A 24,266-nucleotide genomic window follows, 5' to 3' on the forward strand; every position below is an offset into this window, starting at 1 on the left:
ATCTCTTTCAGGAAGGCTGTTTTAATGTGTTTGTGCTGCACAGCCCTGGGCCTGACAGTGCTGACAGTTATAAAATCACTCATCTCCATCCATCCCACAAATGTCCTTTACATCAGATTACATCCTTATTGTGAATCCAAGGACCTGTTACTGTTATGTTCAGTTAAGAAATGAAGCTTTCTGTATTTTCAGTGTAACACTACAAATACCTCATTCATTCCACAAACATCATGGCCCTTATTTCCCCCAGGAAAACTTTGTTTTGTGTTGTAACATGAGCAGAAATGACACTGACAAAAGGGCTGGGCTGGGAGGGCTCTTTTGGCAGCAAAATGAGAACTCAAATGAGAGTTGTGGAAGCTCTTCATGTCTGAGCATGACTTGAGCTGCCCCATGTCCTTGGATGTGTCACCTCTTGTGCCACCCCTGCAGGGAGCAGGTGACGAGCACCAAACTCAACTGGTTGGTCAGGCCCTACTGATGGGACTGGTGTGGTCCCAAGGAGGTCAGTTTGGAAAACACCAGGGGATCCTATTCCCTGTTTTCCATCTCCTCCCAAGGTGGTGAGCAGTGGCTGAATCAGATTACTGGTTTGCAGAACCCCCAGGCTTTTGATGCTGTGAAATGTTTGGAGAAGCAGCAAACACCGAGTTGACTTCATGAGCCGTTGAGCCCTCGTTGCACCACTGAGGGGCATTTTGAAACCCTCTGGGGGTTTGTTCAGTTTGGGGTTTATGCAAGCTCTGAGATACCAACTCTCCTGTTCCAAACCAGTTCTACCTCAGTGCATTGAGTTCTGTTGTCCCCCAGTGATTTCAGTGAAGTTTTCCACATGCCTTTCTAGCACACTCATCTTGTGTTTGTACTTTTACAGTAACTACTGGATCCCACCTGAGAAGTGGCTGCATTTCACAAGTGGATGAGTAACCAGCTAATAAATGATCTTCCAGATATTTTTGGATCTCTTAGGGTGTAAGGCCCCAAGAGCTTTCTAGTGATGGTGGGCTAAGGTATTGCTCACCAGGAAGGCCATTCTCTCTGCCACTGGCACTATGGATTTCTAAGTTCCTCTCAGTATTTCCATCAGCTCTTGTTTTTCTAATGGCTGAAAGCAGCACCAGCCAAGCTCTAATGAATGGCAAGCAAAGCATTTCAGAGCAACGACTGCATGAACATAAATCAAAGTGCTGCTTCAAGCCTGCTGCCCAGGGAATGTGAAGGACAAGCTGTTTTCTCTCCCATGCCAGAGCCAGGGTCAGACCTCGGGGAGCTGCTGGAGTCGGTGGACTGGGAGCGTGGCCAGAGTGGGCAGAGCTGACTTGAACAGGTTTTGAAGCAGGAGAAAGCCCCACACCTTGTCCCCTCCAGGTTGTCATGTCCATATATTTACTCCTGAGTAAAACCTGATTGGCTTTTTTGTGATGGAGGCAGAGATTAAGAAGTCAGCATGACTACAAGAAGCTGGAGGCAAATCCTTACCTCTAATTAAACTTTTGTAAAATCAAACCCCAGACAGATCCCAGGCACTTGTCTGCCTGCTGCTGTTTGTTCCCTGTCACTGAAATCCAGAGGGAGTGGTAAATGCAGCCAGAACTTGTCCAAACTGAACTGGTGCTCTGGAAAGCACCGTTTGCAAATGTTGCTGTTCTCCATTTGATGGGGAGAATGTTAGAGGTGCAATATCCTTCCCCATTATTGGCTGGCTCTGACTATCTGTTGATTTGCAGCAATAGGAAGTGAAACAGAAAAGGCAGTTTGTGTGTGGGCTGCAGATCCCTCCTGAGCTTTATCTGTGCTGTAGCAGGGGAAGAAAACTGGCACTGCATGACGTGAGAAATGATTGGATAAACACTGCACACAGCACGGGTTGGAGGGATGGACCTCGAAGAAAGGGGAGAAGTTCAGAAGCAGAGATTTCACTGGGGACCTTTCCTGATGCACCACAGCCATGCCTGGAAGTGTATAAACCATGTTTGTGCCTGGAAACTGTGGTGATTTCTTCTACAGTAACATCTGAAAGGTTCAGGCAGTGTCCTAGTCCCTTGTGCTCTGTGTTGTCTGAAATATCCCTGTCCCATTCAGGATAGATGGGCCAGGCAAGACATTTTAGAAAGGGGGAGAATTGAAGTGTCTTTTCCAACATCATGGGAAAACCAGAGGTCCAGATGATTCCCTGTGCAGGAGCCCTGGGAACTTGCTGCCTCCCTGGCACTGGCACCCTCAGGGAGCAGGGCAGCCCTTGCCATCACACCTGACTCTGTGCTGATGGATTTGGGATGGTTTCCTCTCAAAGCATAAAACTGATTTTTGAGGATGCTGGAACACCTTTTCTAAACTGCTGAAGCTGATTGAAAATCCCACCTAGAGTAATCCCTTCCAGTTAATTTGGCCTCTGTTCCTGACCTGCAATTCAGGGATGAGCTGGCAGTGATGCTCTTGGCACTGGGGCACAGTGCCTGGCCAGCTCCATGAGACATCCTGCCAGGGGAAGGCAGGAGGGACCAAGCTGCCCTTCTCTTCGTAGCCATTTCAGTATTGCATAGTGAAATGTGATGTCTGCTGAGCTGGTGGCATTGAGGAATGGAAGGCTGAGTTCTGCTTTTCCTGCTGGGAGTCAGAAATAGACCTGGAGAGATGATGACTCACCTGTAATTGAGAAAAACTGCATGGCATCATCATGAGCTTTAACAGTTAAATCCTGATCCCACCTGCCAGAAGGAACAGACCGACAGAGCTGCGAGGGGCCAAAATGAGCTGGAAATGTGGCCGAGTGCACAGGAATCCCTGGCATTGCTGCCACGTGTGAGGGGCTGCACACACCTGCTGCACAGGTACCCCTGTGGCGTGCCAGGAACAGCTGCAGGGACAGCGGGTGGCAGGAGGGCTGGCGGGGGAGCCGGGAGAAGCCCCCGGCCCCGGCAGCTCCGCACGCGTGCTCGTCCCTGCGACCTTCCTGCGGCTCCCGTCCCAAGCACAGATGATGTCAGAGTTGTCATGGCATCGGTATCTATGGAACCGGGAGCATCACCGCGGTGCTGGGAAAACTAACTCAGGAGCTGGTCCTGGAGCCGCAGGGGGAACTCCCTTCCCAGTAATTGAGGGTTTCCCTCTAAGGTTCTTCTTTTTCCTCCTTCCTGCTGTGCATGGGGAGGGAGCAGGACGGGGGCTTGGCCTCCTCCTGTCCCATGGCAGCTCTGGGTGCCTCTTTCCTCCGTGAGGAAAGCCAGAGCTTCAGCCCTGTCCTTCTTCCCTTTTCTTGCACCAGCTGTGGGTGTGGAACAGCAACGAGCAGCCCCAAACCTTCCCCTCTACCTCGGCCAGCGGAGCCCCTCACTCGTGCCATAGCTGAGCCTCCGAGGGTGCCCCGAGGGGTGACAGCCACCCTGTCTGGGGGCTGGGCACAGAAAGAGGGTGTCTTAGGGCCAGTGTGTGCAGCAGAGCTGAGCTGAGCAGTGCAGTGGCCTCCCCACACTCTGGGCAATGGCCCAGCCACTGACAGGGCACAGTGCACAGTGACACTGGTGACAACACCCCACCCCTGCCCATGTCACCCTATCCCCAGAAAGCAGCAGGTTACCGTAGGACAGTAATTCTTGGAATAGCTCCGTGCCCCCAGCAGTGGCAAAGTGTCCTGGCTGTACCTTAGTGTCCCCAACTATAGCACAGTGACACTGGCTGACCGTGGTGCCCCAACCCACAGCTGGGTGGCAGTGGCTGGCACACTGTCACAGTGTCCATACCCACACCCCGGTGACACTGGCTGTCACACTGTCACACTGTCACAGTGCCCGTACCCACAGCCCGGTGACACTGGCTGTCACACTGTCACACTGTCACACTGTCACAGTGACCATACCCACAGCACAGTGACATTGGCTGTCACACTGTCACAGTGCCCGTACCCACAGCCCGGTGACTCTGGCTGTCACACTGTCACACTGTAACACTGTCACAGTGACCATACCCACAGCACAGTGACATTGGCTGTCACAGTGTCACAGTGTCCGTACCCATAGCCCTGTGACTCTGGCTGTCACTCTGTCACACTGTCACAGTGCCCGTACCCACAGCACAGTGACATTGGCTGTCACAGTGCCACAGTGTCACAGTGTCCGTACCCACAGCCCGGTGACTCTGGCTGTCACACTGTCACACTGTCACAGTGTCCATACCCATAGCCCAATGACTCTGGCTGTCACTCTGTCACACTGTCACAGTGCCCGTACCCACAGCACAGTGACATTGGCTGTCACAGTGCCACAGTGTCACAGTGTCCGTACCCATAGCCCAGTGACTCTGGCTGTCACTCTGTCACAGTGTCACACTGTCACGCTGTCACATCCCGCGCTCGCTGCGGAGGGAGCGCGCCCCGCGCCTGCCGCGCGCACCTGCGGGTGCCCCGCGCCCCCCTCCCGGCGGGTGGTTCCTCCCACCGCCCGCACGCGGCGCTGCGGACGAGCCCACGCGGGAGGGGCGCGGGGGGGGCGGGTGGGCAGGCGCGCGGCCGGCGCGGGGCGCGCGCGCGGGGCTCGGCTCGGCTCGGCTCGGCTCGGGCGGAGGGCGAAGATGGAAGGCGCGTCCTTCGGAGCGGGCCGGGCCGGGGGGGCCATCGACCCCGTGGATTTCCTGAAGCAGCCGCAGACCCTGCTCCGGGTGACCACCTGGGTAAGGCGGCGGCGCTGGGCGCGGCGCGGGGCAGGTGCGGGGCCGGCACGGGGAAGGTGCGGGGCAGTGCCGGTGCGGGGGCAGTGCCGGTGCGGGGCAGGAACGGTGCGAGGACAGTGCCGGTGCGGGGCAGGAACGGTGCGAGGACAGTGCCGGTGCGGGGCAGGGACGGTGCGGGGCAGGTGCGGGGTCAGTGCCGGTGCGGGGCAGGTGCGCTGCAGGTGCCCCTGCCCGTGCCCTGCCCGTACCCGGCGTACCGTGCCCGCTGCGGGGCCGCTGCTGCGGGCAGTGCTGGCTCCCGGGGCAGCTGGCAGGGAATTCCCTTGGGAAGGGGCAGGCAGCGGAGCGGGATGTGCCCGGCTCGGTGCAGGAGGATCGGTGCGGAGCAGGAGACAGAGGACATTTTCCTGCCTTCCAGGCTCCGTGCATGCGTGTGTGTGACAGAAATCCGGGAGCCAGCCCTGCCCAGCTCCCCCGCTCTGCTGGAGGCATGGCAGGAGCTTTGGCCGTTTCCCATCCATGGATTCTGCCGCGGAGCAGCAGGCGGGAGGTGGAATGGGCTGTGCAGCCGCTAGGGAAGGGGAGGCTTTGGTGGTCCCTGGACAGGCAGCACAGGGAGCTGAGCCCTGGAGCTCCTGGGGACTGGATGCCCAGCGCTGAGGGCAGCCCCTGATGTGCCTACCCCAGCCTGGCTTTTCTGCTGAGATCTGCAGGTGTGCACGGCCTTGGGAGGTTGGAGAGGTTGGGAATGCCAGGCCCTTCCCAAAAGCCCCCAGTGGGAAGGGTCTGCCCAGCTCCAGTGCTTGGCTGGAGGCTATGGATGAGCTGGGCTGGGCCAGGGTTGGATCTGGGGCATCCAGCTTGGTGTGGATGGGGCATTTTAGGCAGGTTCAGGCACTTGGTAGCAGTTGTTTCCTAAAGCCATTGCCCCAGTCTAGAAAACTTGGTCTGGGTCCACCTGATCCTCCTGGATCCTCCTGAGTGCAGTGGCAAACTGGTGGCAGTGCTGTTGGGTTTGGGTACAGTTGGATAAATTTGTCCTGCTGTTGGTGAGTTGAGCCCCTCATGAAGTAAATCTGTCATGTCACATCCAGAGAGCTCCCTGTCCTTGTCATGCAAAGGGGGTTGGACACTGCTGGGAAGCAGGGCCAGAATATGGAATATGGAGATAAAATAAAAGTCCCAGCTTAGAAAATAGTCTTGTGTATATTTGCTGACTGGCTTATTCAGTGGCAAAGTCCCTTGTTTCACAGCTCTGTGTTCACAGGGAATTGGTGAAAACCAAGCACTTACAAGTACAGAAACCCAGCAGCTTAACTCAAAACAAGTGCAGGGACACTGATGTGGATAAACATGGGGTGTGCTTGGAGCTGTCCCATAAATGTTTGCAATACTGGGAGTCAGTTCCAAAGTCAGTGAGCAAAGTGGGAGGTTTTGCTCTTTTCAGTGGGCTTGGCATTGTCTGTGGAAGCTCCTGTTAAAAGTCCTTTGGAGCCCTTTTCCCAGGTCTCACATGTGCTGGTAGATCTGTCAGGGACCCTCCTCCATCACTGCTCCAGCTTGGGGGTTCAGAGCCACGTCTTGGCTGTTACAGTCCAGTTACCTGTGTCTTAAACCAGTTTGAACTTGCAGCTCCTTTCCAGGGTGAGCTGGGACTGCAGGTGGGTGGGAGCTGTGGGTGGGGGTTCCCTTCCCACCTGCTGTCTCTTGCAGGTTTGGTAAAGCAGAGCCTGTCCAGGCTGCTCTTGCCAGACCAAACCCATGTAAAGGTGGAGATCTTGGGTGGAGGAGGCAGCCAAAGGCTTTGCTGAGGTCTCTGCTGCCTTTCTGTTCTGTTCACTTCTGGCTGCTGCCCTGGGCAAGCGTGGCAGTGCCGTGGCACGTGGTGGCAGCTGGAACATGGACCAACACCCGTGTGGCACTCCCGGATGTGCAAAGCAAACAGAGCCTTCCCAGGCTGCCCTGCCTGCCATCCTGGGGATCTGGGCTGCCCATGCCCTGGAGGGTTATTCAGACAGCCCTTGCCTGGGGCACCGGGAGTGGCTGATTTGGGGTATTGGGGTGGATTTTCTTCACGTGGTTTTCCTTCCTGTGCTTTGGTGGTGCATCTTTAAACGTGGTTACCCTGGGCAGTCATATCTCAAATTGGAGACATAATCCTTGCTGTCTGTGGCCTTCTTTGCAGAGAAGAGGAGGGATCTGCCCAAGATGTGCTGGTTTGGGTGGGGGTGGTGATGGAGAACCACCACGAGGATTTGGGACCAGCCTCATGTTCCAGGAGTGAGCAGCTCTGTGCTGGTGGGCACTGCTGGGACTTCCCAAAGAGCCACCACCAAAGGAGGGTTCAGTTCTGCTTTGTGACTTCAGTAGCTGCTTCAGGGCTGTGGCTCAGAGCCTGTGCTGGCAAACACATCTGAGGGACTGGCAGGTGAATGGTGACTCCAACACAGAAATCCCCAAATGTCAGCGATGGCCAAGGGGGATTCCTGGTTCTGCCTCACGCCACAACCTCCCCCTGACAGAGTAATTCTGAGTATCTGAAGGGGGAAAAAATGCTCCTGGCTTGAGCTGTAAAATCAAAAGCTGGAAAGAACCACTTAACAGTTCCTCATTCATCTCTTCCCCCTCCGTCTGATGCCGTTTGTCAGATGAAGATGTGATCGCTCTTGTGGTTTCCTTTTGAGCCATTTTTTGCCCAACCAAACAGACTCGATATTCACGAAGGATGGCCACAGAATCATGAGTTCCTTTCTCTGTCACTGCCTGTGCCAGCCAGGCTTTGAAGTGGCTACCCAGCTTTGCAGGGGTGTTGCTCAGTTAATGTAGGTTGAGGTTTGGCTTTTAGAGGCAGTTCTGGAAACTGTTCTAAGAAATGTTTCAGTAATTCCTGTGATTGCCATCAGAGCAGCAGTAAAAGTGCAGTGCCTGCACAGCTGGACAGCCCTTTCCTGCAACACTGGCAGCTGCCTGACCCAGTCTGCTGCCTCTTGGTTCTTAAAGTTGAGTAATTTTGTAGTTCATCACCTGAGTCACAGGAAAGAGGTTTTCCTGTGCAGATTTTTATCTCACGGGCCCAGTATTTTGTTTGGCTTTTCCTTCTTAGCCCATCAACCAGCAGATCCTTGTCTTTCAGCTTTGCTGGGTGGTGGCTTTGGCAAGGGCTGTGCCAGATGGTGGTGGATGTGTCAGTAATATATGGTGGCTCTTAGAGGGAAGGAGCATGACCTTTCCATCCTGGTGCAGGTTTGTGTTGTTTCTCCAGAGGGTTGGAAAGGGCAGTGTTTGTGTCGTGGTAAAAGGCTGGGGGTCACACTCAAAGAGTTGTGGTCAGTGGCCCGATGTCCAAGTGGAGACAGTGACAAGTGGTGTCCTCAGGGGTCAGGGTTGGGGCTGGTGCTGTTCAGCACCTTTGTTGATGTGGGCAGGGGACTGAGCACACCCTCAGCAAGTGAGAAACAGCCCCAAGCTACGTGGTGTGGTTGACACTCTGGAGAGAAGGGATGGAGCATCCTGAGGCACCAGGACAGGCTGGAGAGGTGGGACTGTCCAAACCTCTTGAAGTTCAACACAGCCAAGTGCAAGGTTTTTCATGTGGGTTGGGGCAATCCCAAGCCCAAATAAAGGCTTGTGTGGGGTCATAGATTGGGAGCAGTCCTGAGGAGAAGCACCCAGGGGTGTTGGTGAGAAACTAAACATGACCCACAGTGTGTGTTTGCAGCTGCAGGAGGGCTGTGGCATGTTTGGGTTTGCCAGGCTAGAACACACAGATCTTGGTTTGGAGGTGGAGCCTGGAATACTCTTTTTGGAGCAGACCTTGCCTGCTCCAGGCATCCAGCAGGTGCAGATGGAAGTGGCTGCTTGGCATACCCAGGAGGAGTCCCCAGGAGACATCAATGAGAAGTACAAGGAATAAGCTCTGGACAGCTCTTGAGGGGTTTCACTGACTCTTGAGCACTTGGGGCTCTTAGAGAAGAGCTCCAAGGCTTCTGTGGCACTTGAGGAGCCCGTGGCGAAGCTGAGAGTCATTACCAAGATCTTAACTGCTTCAGACCTTGATCTTGGCCACTTTTGAGCAGTCACCAGATTTCTGCCTTAACTCTCTCTTTCCATGGGCTGCAGATCAGAGGCAGAACTTAAGTTTAACATTTTAGGTAATGGAATTATAGGGAAGTTTCACTGCACCTGAGCTGAAAACAGTTCTAAGTGATCACTTTGCTGTCACCAGTGACTTCAAGCACTGCTGGTGTGCCACGTGCTCAGATTGCAGCCCTAGATTAGGAACTCTGAATGGGTGCTGTGTTCCTGTGTCTCTTACCAATTAGAAAAGGTAATTCAGTAAAAATCAGTCATGTGATCATCAACATGCATCCTCCCAAGTGGATTAGCCTGGTGGACATGTCCATAAACCCATCAGAGCCAGCATCAGACCACCTCTCTCTGTGCCAGGAACCACCTCAGGTCTTCCCTTTGTGGCCACAGCCATAGTCCTGTGGGAGATCTGGCAGAGCTTAAAGTGTTCTTGAGTCTTCACACCCTCCAACAAATTATGCAGATCTGTGCTGGAAACTTCCCTGTGACTGACAACTGTAAAGATAAACTGGGGAGGGACCCAGGACCTGGTTCCCCCAGAGTGTGAGCTGGGTGGGCGCTGAGGGAGGCTGGTCCTGTGCCAAGGGTCCCACTCACCCCTGAGAGGAGAATCTGCACGAGGGACGTGTGTGGCTCAGCACGAGGCTTAGCTGGGGCTTAGGGAAACACTCAGTGCTAAGCAGGATTTGGTCTGTGCTAATTCAACCTTAATTGTTTTCCCTTCTCGTTTGATGGTCCATCCTTCACCCACTGGGCTCCCTGAGCAGGGTGGCAGTGGGGCACTGGCACTCACATTGTGGTGGTGAGGGGTCCCCAGGGGTTGGTACTGCCCCTGTGGTGTGGTTTGTGCCCAGCACCATCGATCACGAGCCACAGCAGAGGAAATGAGCTCTGGCTGATTTGTCTTCATGCATTACAGTTCCTTGATGCTGACATTAATGGGTGATGGTGTGTGTAATCAGAGCAGGGTGTGCAGTCTCTACAACCCCACACCTTCTGGTGCTGTTTTTTATAGGTCCCAAATCATACAGTGCATCAGCAGTGGGAACATCTCACCTTAAAATGGCTGACAGTTCACACACCAAAGCTCTCAGCTCGTGCTCTCTTGTGTTATTTGATTTTTATTTTCCTTGCACTGGCTGTGCTCAGACCACGAGGTCTCCTGAAGCACATTTTGGGTGCAGGAGGCTGAGAGCAGTGGGAGTGAAAAATGTGTGTGTGCTGGGGGTAGTCAGGCCAAGCCCCAGGAGGGGAGGGGAGAGGGGTCTGCAGGATGTCATTGCAGATGTGAGCCCGGCAGCCTGGCCAGTCACTGTCCTGCACATTGTGAAAACTGGTGCAGAGGAGGCAGACGTGGCTCCAGCTTTAGCCACACCTAAAAGGTGTCTGCAGGGCACGCAGGTGTCACAGTGCCCTGGGCTCCTGTGGTGGCAGCCCTGGGTCCAGCAGAATCATGGAATCCCAGTCTGGTTCTGGTTGGAAGGGACCTTACAGACCATCCCATTCCACCCCCTGCCATGGCAGGGACACCTCCAACTATCCCAGGTTGGTCCAGTCCCTGTCCAGGCTGGCCTTGGACACTTCCAGGAATCCAGGGGCAGCCACAGCTTCTCTGGGGCACCCTGTGCCAGGGCCTGCCCACTTTCATAGGAAAGAAGACCTGGCCTGTTGTTTGTCCTGCTTTCCAGAAGTGCTGGCTGGCCTGGGGACGTGCCCTCTCTTTTTTTGGAAGCCAACTTGAAACTGGGGGAACTGGGCAGTTGGTTTTCATTCCACAGTGAGGCCCCAGTTCCTCCCTGGTTTGGTGGGACACGAACTCCCTTTGTCCTCCCATGAGCATCCCCAAACAGCCTCCCTGTGGGTCTGAGCACCTCCTGGCCAGCCCTGGGCTCCCTCCCAGGCTGTGACCGAGGCTCTGGAGCTCCTTTGTGTGGCTGAAGTGCAACTCCTCATGGAAAGTCTGGGAGAAGGGAGCTGTCCTGCCTCCCCTCCTGCCCACAGCTGAAGGCAGAGGAGCACTGATGGTCTGTGCCACCAGAGCTGGGGGCTCCCATCACCCCACACCAGGAGCCCCCGAGCTTCCAGCAGCATCCTGGAGAATCTTTGGCAAAGAGGACACAATTCCATACTGGAGTGGCTGGAGAAAATCCAGTTTTCTTACTGTGTCTTGCACCAGTTCATCCAGAAAGAGCAGAATTTGCTGCTGGGTTGTGTTGGGTTGTTCAGCTGGAAAATGGAGTGTCCTGTGAAGGCTCCTTGGCAAATCCTATGGGATATTGCTCAGGTCTATGCAATCTCACTCACAGTGGAAAATCTGACCTTGTATTTTCACTTTCAGCTCTCTGATGAGCTGGCTGGGGGGGTTGAGCCACTGTGGTCTGTAGAGGTGATTAGAAAATGGCATTTGTTTTGCATGAACTTTAAAAAACACAGAGTTTATTTCCCCTCATCTACCCACATTTTCTCAAAAAAAAAGAGGCATTTTTTTAAAGAAAAACTCCAACATTTCAAACATGGGGTGAGGGAGAGGACTCCCAAGGCAAGGCTTGTTTTGACAGGAGTGTTTCAGCCAGTGCTGGCGTTTGCAGCGGTTCTGTCCAACATGTGCATTGCAGTTTCTTTCTGTTTGGACCACCCAAGAAGAAGCTGCATTGCCCATGTCTTGTACATCACCACGTGCTCAGGAGGGTCTCATGGGAGGAGCCCCTCGGGTTGCCTGTCAGCAGGAAGGATGCTTTGCTTTCCAAAACCCCCAGAGCTGCAGGAAAAGTGGTAAAACATCTTTTCTGGGCATCCTCCATGGACAGCCCCAGGTGTGCCACCCTGGTGCAGGAATCAGACACCAGCCCTGTGACGTCCTTAACTGCATTTACGGGGGCTCTGCCTCACCCACCAGAACTCTGGGCTCCCACCAGGCTCCCAAAAGCACAGGGCAGGTTGTCACTCCTGGCAGAAAGGAGTAAAACTCTTCTCAGAGACGCTGAGTACAAGTTTGTTGGGCTGCCAGAGAAGTAATGGCGTGGAATCAGAGGGTCTCAATTATTCATGTTCTCCAGAATCACATTATTTCTTCCAGGGCCTGTTTTATAAATGCTGTTGCTATTTCTGAGGGTAAATAACAATTTTGCATTATTTATGAACAGAATTTTTTTACAACTGCTGATGTTACAGCTGCTGCCAAAGCACTGGGAAAATCATTATTGCTGTTTGTTGTTGTTTCTTCCTTACAGCAGCCCTCTTGTTGTGTGCGTGGTGGTGGTGGTGGTGATGATGATGATGAGCTCAGTGTGACACTGGTGAGGAGCAGGGCCACCCAAGTCACCCAGTGCCATCTACCCCACTTCTTTGTCCTCCTGTTTGGAGGAGACTCAGTGGAGCTGGTCAGAGATGTGTTTGCTAGAGGGACATTTGCATTTGTAAGTAGCTTCAGGCAGAAGAATTCCAGAGTCACTTAAGTTGGAAAAGACCTCCCAAACCATCAAGCCCACCCTGTGCCAATGCCCACCTTGTCCCCCAGCCCAGAGCACTGAGTGCTACATCCAGTCCTTCCTTTGGCACCTCCAGGGCTCACACTCCAAACCTCCCTGACCACCCTTTCCATGGAGAAATTCTTCCTGATGTTCAGCCTGATGTCCACCTTGTGTCCTCTTGTCCTGAAGAAGCTCTGGCCCAGCTTCACCCCAGCACTGGAAGGAGTTTGGAGGAGATAAATCCAAGTGAAGTCCTTTGGGGATGGCAGGAGTGAGACATTTGGCCCGTGCTTGGGAGAAGATGTCCATCACAGTGTTATGTTAGAGGGTGGCTGGGGCTTTGGGGATGGTTTGCTCCATTTCCCCACTCTGTGATGTGGCTCCTGGGAGTTGGGGCTGCTGGAGGTGACCCACAGCCAGGCAGCAGCCATGGGACAGGGGTGACTGTGAAAGCCACCGGCTGTGGCTCATCCTGTGGCTCCAGGGCTGCTTCCCTCATGTCCTCTGTCCCTGTCTCGTGTCCCTCGTGTTGTGCTGTTCCTGCAGGTGCAGCAGGAGCTGATCATGCCCCATGTCTGTCCCCAGCTGCTCCCAGGCAGCCTCTTATCTCCCCTCCTGCATCCCTGGCGTCCAGCAGCGTCCTGGAGCTGGCTGGAGCCGTGCAGGGATGTGAGCAGGGCTGCAGGGAGTGGTGCTGGCAGCCAGGGCTGAGATCAGAGGTTCACAGCGGGATGGATGGGTGCCTGCAGGCCTTGCTTCCCTCCTGCTCCCAGCCTGACATCCAAGAGTGGGGCAGCACTTCCCAGGCTCTGGCAGAGTGGGATCTGGAGTGGATTGTGATGCAGCTGCTCCCACAGCTTCAGCTCCTGCCTTTGGTGTTGGGAGATAAGGGAATCACTTCGGGCTGCAGTGAATGGTATTAACACAGCCTGCTGCTGCCACCCGGGCCCTTCCCTGCCTGCAGGGATGTGGGACACCCTCCAGTCCCTGCCACTAGCACCCCCCCTGCCCTTGTGTCCCTCTCAGGGCCCAAACCAGGTCACTGGATAATGGGGGCAGGTGCTGCATCCTTCATCCCCTGCTAAGCCACATGGAAATCTGCCCAGTTGTTCCCAGGCAGCCTGTTCCTTGTGGCTCGGTGAGCTGCTCCCACCTCCCCACACGTGCCCTGTGCCCCCTCCATCAGGCATCCAGTCCTTGCCTGGCTCAGCCTGCTCAGCAGCTCAGTTATCCTCTGGCACCTCATTCCTCCTCCACAGGGACACAGAGAGTTTATCCAGCACAGCCTGACAGTGGAGAGCAGCACGAGCACGAAGACTGTGCAGAGACTGCCCCATCTGTTTATTTTTCCCTCCCCAGCCTGTCTGGAGAACAACATCCTTAAAATACTCTGCAAAGCAAAGCACTGAAAGGCTCACAGGGAAGGACCATCTGGGTACATCCACCAGCCCTCTGGTTGGAGCCACCAACCAGGCAGGAGTCAGGGTCTGTCACAGGCGCCATGTTGCCATGGAGTCAGGGGCAGGATTGGATCCAGTTATGTTGCTGTTGGGAAACAGAGGTGAGTGTAAACAGCAGCCAGTTGTGTTTCCTCCTTCCTTCTGCAGATCTTCTCCATCGTGGTGTTCGGCTCCATCGTCAACGAGTGCTACGTGAACAGGGACAGCCGGGACCCGACGCTGCGCTGCATCTTCAACGAGAACGAGAGCGCCTGCAGCTACGGCATCGCCGTCGGCATCCTCGCCTTCTTCGGCTGCATCTTCTTCTGCATCCTCGACCTGCACTTCCAGCAGATCAGCAGCGTCAAGGACCGCAAGCGCGCCGTGCTGCTCGACCTCGGCTTCTCAGGTGCTGGGCCTGCAGCTCCACTCCCCCGGCCCCCCCTGTCCCCCCAGGTCCTGCCACCACTCTGTGCCTTGGTCAGGGAGAGCAGGGGGGGCAGGGGGCTCCAGCCAGGAGCTCAGGGACAGCAGTGAGGGAGCTGGATGTGGTGGCGTGGGGATACTGGGGTGTCCCACTTGTCTGTGTCACTTCTGCAACTGGAAATGTTTGCTGAGCTGGGTTTGGTGAGGCCTCACAGAGAAGCGAGGCATCAGTGGTCACGTCTCAGAGACCAGATGGGGTGTTTTACCCTCCCACTTCTATTTCTGGCTCGAGGCAAGGTGGTTTCCTCAGTTGTGCTGAGTCTGGTTTCACTCTGTGCATGTGTTTGGAGCGGAGCAGAAGCAGCTTCTGCACCTTGCTGAGCACCCTCGCAGTGGGCAGGGTGGGCTGGGGCTCCCCAGGGCTGGCACAGATTTTCTGAGCCCTCTGGGGCCCCAGGACCTGAGGCTCAGCTGTGCAAACACGAGCAGGCAGGATGCCCTGAGCTGGGAGAGAACATCCTCTGCTGCAGGAGCTGCCTGGCTCCCTTGGCAGCTGATGGTCCCCATTCCCAGGCTCTCGTGTCAGCAAAGTCTGAAGGTGATTTATCCAGCACAGGCATTGCTGATGGCTCTGTCCCAGATGAAAACATCCATCATCACCTCCCTGTGCTTGCCTGTCACTGGGGGTGTTCTCTCCCTGCTGGAAAGCTCATTTCCATGGTGCTGGAGCACCAGACTCCAGCCCTTGTTAGGGAATATTTACAGCCCTCTCTGTGGGGCCCAGTGCCTGAAACCCTTGGACTGGAGCAGAAAGGGAACATCACATCCATCTCCTGGCTGCTGCTGCCTGTGGCAGTGAGAGGCTTCAGTTCTCCCTCCCTGACTTCTACCTCCTGACAGCCCTTTGCTCCCTGTCAGGCCAGGGGGAACTGGCACTGCTCTCAATCTGTTCCTCATTTGTCCTTTGTCCTTGTCGTGCATCCACTGGTCAGGGGACTGAGAGTATCATGGAATCCTGGAATGGTTTAGGTTGGGAGGAGCCTTAAAGCTCATCCCATGCCACCCCCTGGCCATGGGCAGGGACACTTCCCACCAGCCCAGGGTGCTCCAAGCCCTGTCCAACCTGGCCTTGGACACTTCCAGGGATGGGGGAGTCACAGCTCTCTGGGCACCTGTGCCAGGGCCTGCCCACCCTCACAGGGAAGGATTTCTTCCTAAGATGCACTTGGGAAATAACTGGGTGGTGACAGTGGGACACAGATGGGTCACAGTGAGACACAGTGACAGTGGGACACAGACAGGGGTTCAGGCAGGGCCACCACACTGCAAACAGTGTTTGCAACCTTCCCTTCCAGCTGCTCCTCCAGCTACTCCTGGGGACACGTGTTTGCTTGGGACCAGGCTGTGATTAGGGTGGTAACACATCTTTCCTGGTGTTTGCACTCTGTTGTCTGCTGATCCTAAAATGGTAATTATCTCCTGGCTCTTGTGGTGCTTCCTGGCATTTTCCATTTCCTCAGTGTGCTGGAGGGTGTGGAGCTGCTGCTGTGCCTGATCCAGCTGGAGCTGGGACTGGCACATGCAGCCTCACCATGTCACTGCCAGCTCAGCCTTCTTTGTGGGGTTCTGAAGTCTGTGTCGGTCCTCCAGACTTTGGACCACACGTGGCTTGTGTTTCTGGAGATGCTCTCCATACCTGACCCCATCTCCCCCATCAGCAGCAAAACCTGCCTTCCCACGGCACTGGAGGGAATCCTCCCCCTCTCAGGGATCCAGGCAGAGCTGGTGTGGAAGGGAAAGGCTTGTCTCTGCATCACAAAACCTCCGGGAAGTCCACATGGATGGCAGGAGAAGCCTCCCCAGGGACACATTCCCGGCTGGAGCCGCTGATGGCTTTGGGATGAGGAAGGTCAGCATCTCACACCCCTCAGTGCTGCAGTTTGGCAGCTGCAATACCCAGCACAGCCGGTGCACGGTGGGGATGTGCATGATGTCATTTTAACTCCTGAAAGCCCTCAGGTGACACCAGTGACAGACTGTGATGGCACTGGGGACCAGGTGACTCGGGGGGGTGGCAGTGCCCTGCCCTGGGAGGATGAGCTGCACTAGATCGAGTGTTACACAAAGAAACAAGTTCATCCTCTGCAAAGCAGTGACAGCCTGGCCCTGCTGGAGGGCCCCATGTCCCCTGGTGCCAGCACTGCAGGGCCCAGGGCTTGTCCCTGAGCATCCCCCGCTCCCAGAGCAGCTGTGCAGTGACCTCTGGGAGCTGCTCTTGTTTCACCTCTGGCCTTTCACCTCCCAGACAACCCAGAGTGTGATTCTGAGCAGTGGCTGAGGGTTGCTCCTGGAGCAGGGCAGGGCAGGGCTCCCACTGCCATGGCCTTGGCTGCCCAGGTACCCAGGGCTGGGAATGTTGCACCAAGACTTGGGGCTGGTGCCCACCGTGCTCCTCTCACACCAGCCAACCCTCTGGGGTGTGCATCTCCTTGTGCAGAAATTCAGGGGTTGGATCTGCTTCCCATAAAGGGGAGCAGCTGCTGGTAAAGCCCCATTGCAACAGCTGGGGAACAGAAAACATCTCTGGGATGAACTTTAAGGAGTAAACCCCAGAGGTTTCTGAGAACAAGTCATCATCCTACAGGGAAGTGAAAATGCACATGCAGAGATTTGGTGGGTTTGGTGACTGGATCAGCTGGTTTTGGTGAAATGTCTGTAATTTGGAAAGGGAAAGCCTGGCTGACCTTTGCTGTGAGGGCAGTTCCCTGGGTGGGAAGCCCCAGGCTCAGCTGTGCAGAAGGACATGAGCAATGTGTATTCTTAAGCAGCAATTAGGACCAAATTCTGAGTTGAAGTCCTTGGATCCTGTGACTCCTGCACTGGGTGTGGATGTCTGTCTGCATTTTGTATCATACTTGGGGGAAACTGGCAAGATAAAAGGGAATAAAGGGAAATAAATGGAGCTAAAGGAAGGTTCTTCCTCTGCCTGCAGTCAGCCAGCAGCCCCATGGGACTGGCAGTGTGGCTGCTCATACTGATGTGCTGAGGGTCCCTGGGAAGGTGCTGGGTGGCTCAGCATCCCCAGCATCCATGTACAGACACCCAGAACTGGGGGGTGGGGAGGCCTCAGGAAAGCTGGAGATCCTTGAAACAGGCTCCAGGTTGTGCAGTTCCTCCTCCCAGCTCTGGAAAGCATCCCTGCTTCTCAGGCTGTGTGCTCCTGGCTTGTTTCTTGGCTGCTTTCTGAGCTCCTTGGCATCCGGCAGCGCTGTTGGCTGGGATTGAATTAGGGAGCTGCAGCCATATCTTGCTCTGCCAGCTTTGGTTCCAGTAAGGAGTAATCACCAGAGTGCTTTTGCTCAGTTCCTCAGGCCCAGAGGGATTCTCTGCAGGGAGGAGCAGAGCTCTCATGTGAAGGACTGTGTGTAGCAGAATCACAGAATTACACAATGGTTTGGCTTGGAAAGGACTTGAAAATTCATCTTGTTCCACCCCCTGCCATGGGCAGGGACACCTCCCACCAGCCCAGGTTGCTCCAAGCCCTGTCCAACCTGGCCTGGGACACTCCCAGGGCTGGGGCAGCCACAGCTGCTCTGGGCACCTGTGCCAGGGCCTGCCCACCCTCACAGGAGGGAATTCTTTCTCAATATCCAACCTAAAGTGACCCCTTCAGCTTAAGGCCATCCCTCATTGTCTGGTCACTCCAAGTCCATGTTCCCTCTCCAACATGTCCAGGGTGGATTTGCTGTCCCTGTGGACCCCTGAGATCAGTCTGAGGTGCAGGTGAGTGACCCTGGGGCAGGCAGCACACGAGGTGGCCCCACAAGGTTCCTTCCATCCCTGTTTTCCCATCAGCCTCCTTTGACAGGCTCCTTTTGGGCCACACCAGAGGCCCCCAAAATCACCGTCACTTCTGAAATCCTGTTTGTGCAGAGCAAAGCGGAGGTGGCAGCCCTGACCAGCTCTGCTCTCTCCCAGGTTTCCTGGCCTTCCTGTGGTTTGTGGCCTTCTGCTTCCTGGCCAACCAGTGGCAGCGGACGACGCTGACGTCGGGCTTTGCGCAGGGCGCGGACGCCGCGCGCGCCGCCATCACCTTCTCCTTCTTCTCCACCATCATCTGGGTGAGCTCAGCTCGGAGGGAGGGAGGGAGGGCAGGTACCAAACCTGCCCCGGGCCCAGCGCTGAGCTGGAGGAGGAATCTGGGCAGGGTTTGGAGAAGTGAATCCTGGTGGGCAATCAAGGGACTCTACTGAGGGAACTGTGAGCCCTCCACAGATGAAACTGGTGGTTTCTGACCTGGGAAGCATCAGCTCAGTCCCCTCTCGCTGGGGAATCCCAGGCTTCCTCTTCTCCTGAGCCTGGGAGGTTGTGTTCCTGCTGAAAACGTGTCACCAGCCACGAGCTGCCCTGGTTTCAGGGCCTCATTAGAGCCCCAGGGGTGGCTCAGTTGGGAGCAAGTGAGTCCCTGGGAGCGGATCACTGTGCTGAGCTGGTTTCATGGAATGGCAGGGGGATTTGGGGAGTTCTCAGGCTCATCAGCTCCCTGGGAGAAGCCAGAGGCCTCTCTGCTGCCCACCCCGAGGCAGAGGGTCATAGAAACCCGCTGTGCTCCCCATTTTTGGCTTTGTGCATCCCCAGGGACCTCAGGGACAGGGGAGCATCTTCCAGGGCCCCTTTCCCACAGCTGCTGGGCCCCACATGTCCTGGGGGGCCTGTGTCACTCAGGGGGTTCCCTCCCCAGGGGCTGTGTGTGGAGAAGCCAGGATGGCTCCGTGTCACCTCCACTCCTGTTTTTCCTGGGCAGAGAGCCCAAGGATGTGCACTAATTCCATATTGCCTTAAGAGAATTGGGGCAAAAGCCAGCCCGAGGCTTTCCAGCAGCAGCCTGGCTCCAGTTCCTCACCAGTTCAACTGCTCCCTGCTTTATGATTATCCAGATAAATCTCCTTTAATCCCAGCTCCCCACAGCTCTTCTCCATCGCTGAGTTGCCTGAGTGCCCCTTGAATGCAGCCCCAGGGAAGGGCAGTGGGTGGGATGTCCCCCTTCCCTCAGCATCTGCTCCCACACCAATCCCCTGTTACCATCCCAAAGGATGGCCAGGATGGTTGGGAAGCCATTCTCGGTGTTTACAGGCATTTCCCCCCTCCTGAGCCTGTAGTTTATACACTAATTGAATTGTTAATGAAACCTCCTGAAGTCAGAGGAGCTCTGCCATCACATTTCCCACCCTTTGTGACCTCAATTCTGGCAACCTGGAAGAGGGTGAAGGAGTCTCGGCAGAACTGACCTATTTTCCTGGCCTGGCACTCATCAGTTGTCCCTCCCCACAGCAGATGGGTTTGGCAGAGCCTGTCACAGCAATGGCCTCTTCAGTGTTGTGGGTTGGGTTTGGGGTTGGATTAGCTCATGGTTACAATGGAGAGGGACAGCAGCTCCCTGGGATGCTGCCATGTGCTCAGGGCTGGGCACGTGGGTCCTGCAGGAGCTCAGGGGCCTGGAGGGATGTGGGGTCTTGGAGGAGCATGAGAGGCCCTGGAGGGATGCAGGTTGGGTTGTGGGATGCTGAGGGAACATGGAATGTGGAATCCTGAAGGGAAGTGGGATCCCGAGGGAGTGCAAGGTCCTGGGAGGACATGAGGTCCTGTGGGGGTCACGGGGTCCTGGGAAGATGCAGGGTCTGGGGGGGATTGTGAGATCCAGGGGGATTGTGAGTCCTGGGGGGACTGTGGGATCCTGAGGAGAGCTCCTGGGGACATTGTGGGATCCAGGGGGTTGTGGGGTCCTGGGGGGGACTGTGGGATCCTGAGGAGAGCTCCTGGGGACATTGTGGGATCCAAGGGGATTGTGGGTTCTGGGGGGATTGTGGGATCCAAGGGGATTGTGGGTTCTAGGAGGACTGTAGGATCCAGGGGGTTGTGGGATCCAGGGGGTTGTGGGTTCTGGGAGGACTGTGGGATCCTGAGGAGAGTTCCCGGGGACATTGTGGGATCCAAGGGGATTGTGGGTTCTGGGAGGACTGTGGGATCCAAGGGGATTGTGGGTTCTGGGGGGATTGTGGAATTCAGGGGGGCTGTGGGATCCAGGGGCAGGGTGTGATCCAGGGGGGATGCTGGCCCTGCCCCACAGCGCCCCTGACCTCCCTGCCCCCCGCAGGTGGTGCTGGCCCTGAGGGCACTGCAGAGGTACCGCCTGGGCACGGACATGTCGCTCTTTGCCACCGACCAGTTCCCGGCGGACGCGGCCGCGCCGTACCCCGGGTACCCCGTGGGCAGCGGCACCGAGAGCACCGAGACCTACCAGAGCCCCCCCTTCACCGAGACCTTAGAGGCCAACCCCAAAGGTTACCAAGTGCCAGCGTACTGAGCCCGGGGCGTGGCGGGGCCGTGCCACGGGGCAGCGCCGGGCACGGCCATCCCAGTGTATTCAGTCCCATTTCCCTGCCGTGCCGAGTCAGTGCTGGGTCCCTTTATTAGCTCGTTGTGCAGTGAATTCTGTACAGTGGTATTGGTTCTTGTCTTACCTGTCCCAGGGTTTCTAAAAGCAGTGTTCCCTCTAAGCCAGAAGGAAGGAAGGTTGTTGCCACATCACCTACACGTGGGGAAGATGAGTAAGTGCCCTCTCTGAGCCTTGGTGCTGGGTGCTGGCTCTGCTGGGAAAGCCCAGCACGCCTTTTCCTCTTAGAGAACAGGAGCTGAGGAGTCATTTCTCTCGTTCTGAGGAGTTATTGATCTCGTTCTTCCACAGCTAACACAGAATCCAGTGAGGGTGGTGGGTGGTGGGGAGGGCTGGGCTCCCACTGAGGAGCTTCCCAGTCCATGTTGTATGAAAAGTGCCAAATTCACAAGGAAATAAGTGGTGTCTGTGTTACTTTTCTTTGTATATATTTACTGTACAAAACAAATATCCAAACAGGAGTTGCAAAGTTGGCTCAGAGGCACAGGGTGGTCACAGTGGGTTGGGGTCAATATCCAGATTAATTCTGTGCTTTCATGGGTTCTGGGCAAAGGTGTAAAAAGTTTGCAGCTGGAAACCAGTTGAGCAGTAACTGGCTGCTAACTGGGAATAGCTGTGATCAGTGGGATATGGCACGTTGTGGTTCTGATTCCTCACTGGGGCTTTGGGAAGTTTGCAAATCTACGGGGAGTCTCTGGCTGGCAGTGCTGCCACGTCCTCATACTGGGCCCTGGCACCAAGGAGGGGCCTCAGACTCAGAGCCCAAGGCCATCAGGAGTGATACTGGACTTGTATTTTCATGCTGGGAGCAGCCACCATCTGTCAGCTGCAGCAGAACCCCAGGTGGGGACACGTGTGTCACCCTGCAGGCTCCAGAAATGAGGAATTCAGACAGGGAACTGGAAAGGCTTCACAGGCCAATGAAGTCCATCCTGTGTGGGCTCATGGCCCCGTGTTTGGCAATGGTGGGGGCAGAGAGGCCCTGAAAAGCACCCAGGAAAGAGGCTCAGTTTGGAGTTTCAGCTGCAAAATTCCTGCCTTGTAAAAACAACAGAATGTGTAAAATCCAGTGGGGTCTTGTCAGCCACCAGCCTTCTTTCCCTGCCTGTGTGGTGGCTGATCCAGGCCATGTGTCCCTGAGGACTGAGCAGAGGAGCTGAAAGTGGAATTCCTGTCCCCCTTGGTGGCAGCTCCTCCTTGGAGACCCCTGGCTGTCCCGGCTCTCCGGCAATCCAGGGTCTTGCTGTGCCAGTTCCACTGCTGCCTTTGACCTTCTGAGGAGCAATAGTCACCAGCTGCCCCTCCCCACGGAGCAGGTCCTGGGCATCACCACACAGCTCATTTCTGCTGCTGAATTGCATTTAACTCACTAATTAATCAGCAGCTGCCGTGACAAAGCACATTCCCTGCCTCCCTCCATCCAGGTCGGGTTCCATGTGCCCTCCCAGGGAGGGCTGTGCCAGTGCTGAGCTCCTCACAGGTGCCTGGCCAGGGACACCCACACCCCAGTGTAGCCTGAATGAATTCCAGGATCTTTGTGGTTTTGTGGAGCCAGTCTTGCTGGGAAAGGAAAAACCCCAAGCATTTTAATACAGGGTCCAGTAGAACCGTAGCAATATTTTCCTTAGAGGGAACACTGAAACTTTAGCAGCACAACCAGTACTTGTGTTAATATTTTAGCAAAATTATAATCAATTTAAATGTTTAAATTGATTGTACGTGAGATAATGTTCGTTCAGTACAGTGTATTTTTTCTAACTATACTATAACTGTTCAGAGTTTCCTTGTATCCGTGAAGAGCCACAGCTGTGTCTGCCCGCGGGCAGCGTCCTGCCAGTCCTGCCAGTCCTGCCAGTCCTGCCCCGTGTGCCCCGTGCTCAGTTACACACTGAATGTCCTCCCCAAGGCCTGCATTGCCTTTCTTTGCCCCACACGCACATCCACCACGCTCAGTGCCAGCTCTGCCCTCTGGAGCAGCAGTGCCAGCACAGCTCCAGCCCCGGGTGAGGCTCCTGCTCCTTCCCGAGGTCAGCAGTTTGTTCCAGCTCCCCAAAATCGGTGGTACCTTCCCCTGGCAGGCAGCACTCAGCTGCTCTGCTGGGCAGGAGAGGAGGAGGAGGAGGAGGAAGGGCTTGGGTTCCTGAGAGGCTTCCTGGCAGCGGGAAGACAGGACAGATTGTTCCTTGATTAAATCAGAATAACATGTCCAGCCACACCAACAGGCACCTCGAGGGACGTCAGCCCTGATCCCTCTGCACCCAAAATGCTGGTTCCTGTCAGAGGGCAGCACGTCCCAGCTGGGGTGGCAACTGGGATGGGCAGGACATCAATAGCTGGGGTGTCCTTCCAGGGAGCAGCACTGGGGTTATGCAGGATATGGCCACACTGAGGCAGGGGGGGAAACCCACATCTCAGGTGGGCCTGTAGCACCCAGGATGCAGCAGCCTGGAAAGGAGTGTCACCCACCTCAGCCTGACCTGAACACCCCCAAGTGTTGGGTTTGCTGGGGGAGCTTTGCCAAAGGCCCCACGTGCAGCTCCCCAACCCCACAGCAGCCACATCTAAACACTCAGAGATGGGCTGAGCCATGGCCCCAGTCTGGCCAGTGACACCTTGTGCCTGGAATCCACTTTGTGCCCCCACTGTGTCCCCAGGAGCTGTTGGGTGTCCCCAGTGCCCCGCAGTGCCCGTGGCAGCACATCAGGGAGTCCAGGACCCTTCAGACACAGCAGAGTGTGCAGGTGGGGCTGTAACTAAATACACCCCAGTGGGCCCCTGCTTAGAGAACTGGAGCCATCAGTGCAGTAACTGGAGGTGTACTGGGGGATCAGGTATTTGTAACATCAATTTCCATCCTCTTTCTCCCCATTTTTTAATCCCAGCCCACCTGATGTGGTACAGCAGCACCTGCTCCCTCATAACCACCCAGACCACATCCCAAAACCATGCCAGGACTGTGCCATTCTCTCACAACCCACTTATGACTGTTCTGCCCAGAGCTCAGGACCCACCAGCACCTGGAGCTTGCAGAGGGCAGGACAGTGCTGTGCTCAGCCCAGCCCAAAAGCTGCTGTTGGCACTGAATTTGGGTGTAAGGAGTGGAATTCCAGCCATCCCGTGCCTTTCCTGGAGCCTCATTCAGCCCTACCCCTGCACCAGGGCTCTGCCACCACAGCCCATGTTGTTTCTCAGCACTGAGGTAACCACCTCGTGGGGTTTGCAATTTATTTGAAGCACATTAAATGATTTTTGCCAACATTTTAAGCTGTTTCTGGCAAGGTGAAAGCTTTGCTTAAGTGATACTTAGTAAGAATACCCCTCCCCATTACCTGCTTCTGTGTCTCAGGGCTGGAGCAGACCCCAAGAGCAGATCCCTCCCTTTATGCCACGCCAAGCAGTTGGGATTTCACTGGCTCTTGTGCCTGGAGAGTGAGATGAGTTTCCCATCAGTTCCTGCCACAACAGCAAATGACACCCCCCAGCGTTTCTTTTCTGCTGTCCATCAGTTCCTCACCGGGGTGCTTTGTCCCCTTCCCTCCCCAGAAGGGCACAGTGCTGCTCCTGGCTGTGCCTGCTGCTGCTCTCAGCTCCCACCAACCATGGGCATCCTCTATTCCTTACTAAATCCCATCACTGTTCTGTGGAATGGGCATTTCTCTCAGTGAAAACTTTTGTATTTATCTGTGGACTCCTCTCAGCCCCTGCTGTCCCCAGGGGGTGTCT

General features: G+C 55.5%; 1 protein-coding gene across 1 annotated transcript; it reads left to right on the forward strand.

Moving 5' to 3' along the window:
* The first annotated feature begins 4,496 nt into the window (after window positions 1-4,496).
* Window positions 4,497-22,306, forward strand: SYNGR3 (synaptogyrin 3). Its single transcript, XM_071571579.1, has 4 exons — window positions 4,497-4,665; window positions 13,832-14,072; window positions 18,068-18,210; window positions 20,244-22,306. Exons 1-4 carry the CDS (start codon window positions 4,567-4,569, stop codon window positions 20,451-20,453), a joined length of 693 nt encoding a protein of 230 aa, XP_071427680.1. The 5' UTR covers window positions 4,497-4,566; the 3' UTR covers window positions 20,454-22,306.
* Window positions 22,307-24,266: the final 1,960 nt, after the last annotated feature.

The sequence above is a fragment of the Pithys albifrons genome, chromosome 16 (assembly GCF_047495875.1).
Source record: "Pithys albifrons albifrons isolate INPA30051 chromosome 16, PitAlb_v1, whole genome shotgun sequence".
In the NCBI taxonomy this organism is placed as follows: domain Eukaryota; kingdom Metazoa; phylum Chordata; class Aves; order Passeriformes; family Thamnophilidae; genus Pithys; species Pithys albifrons.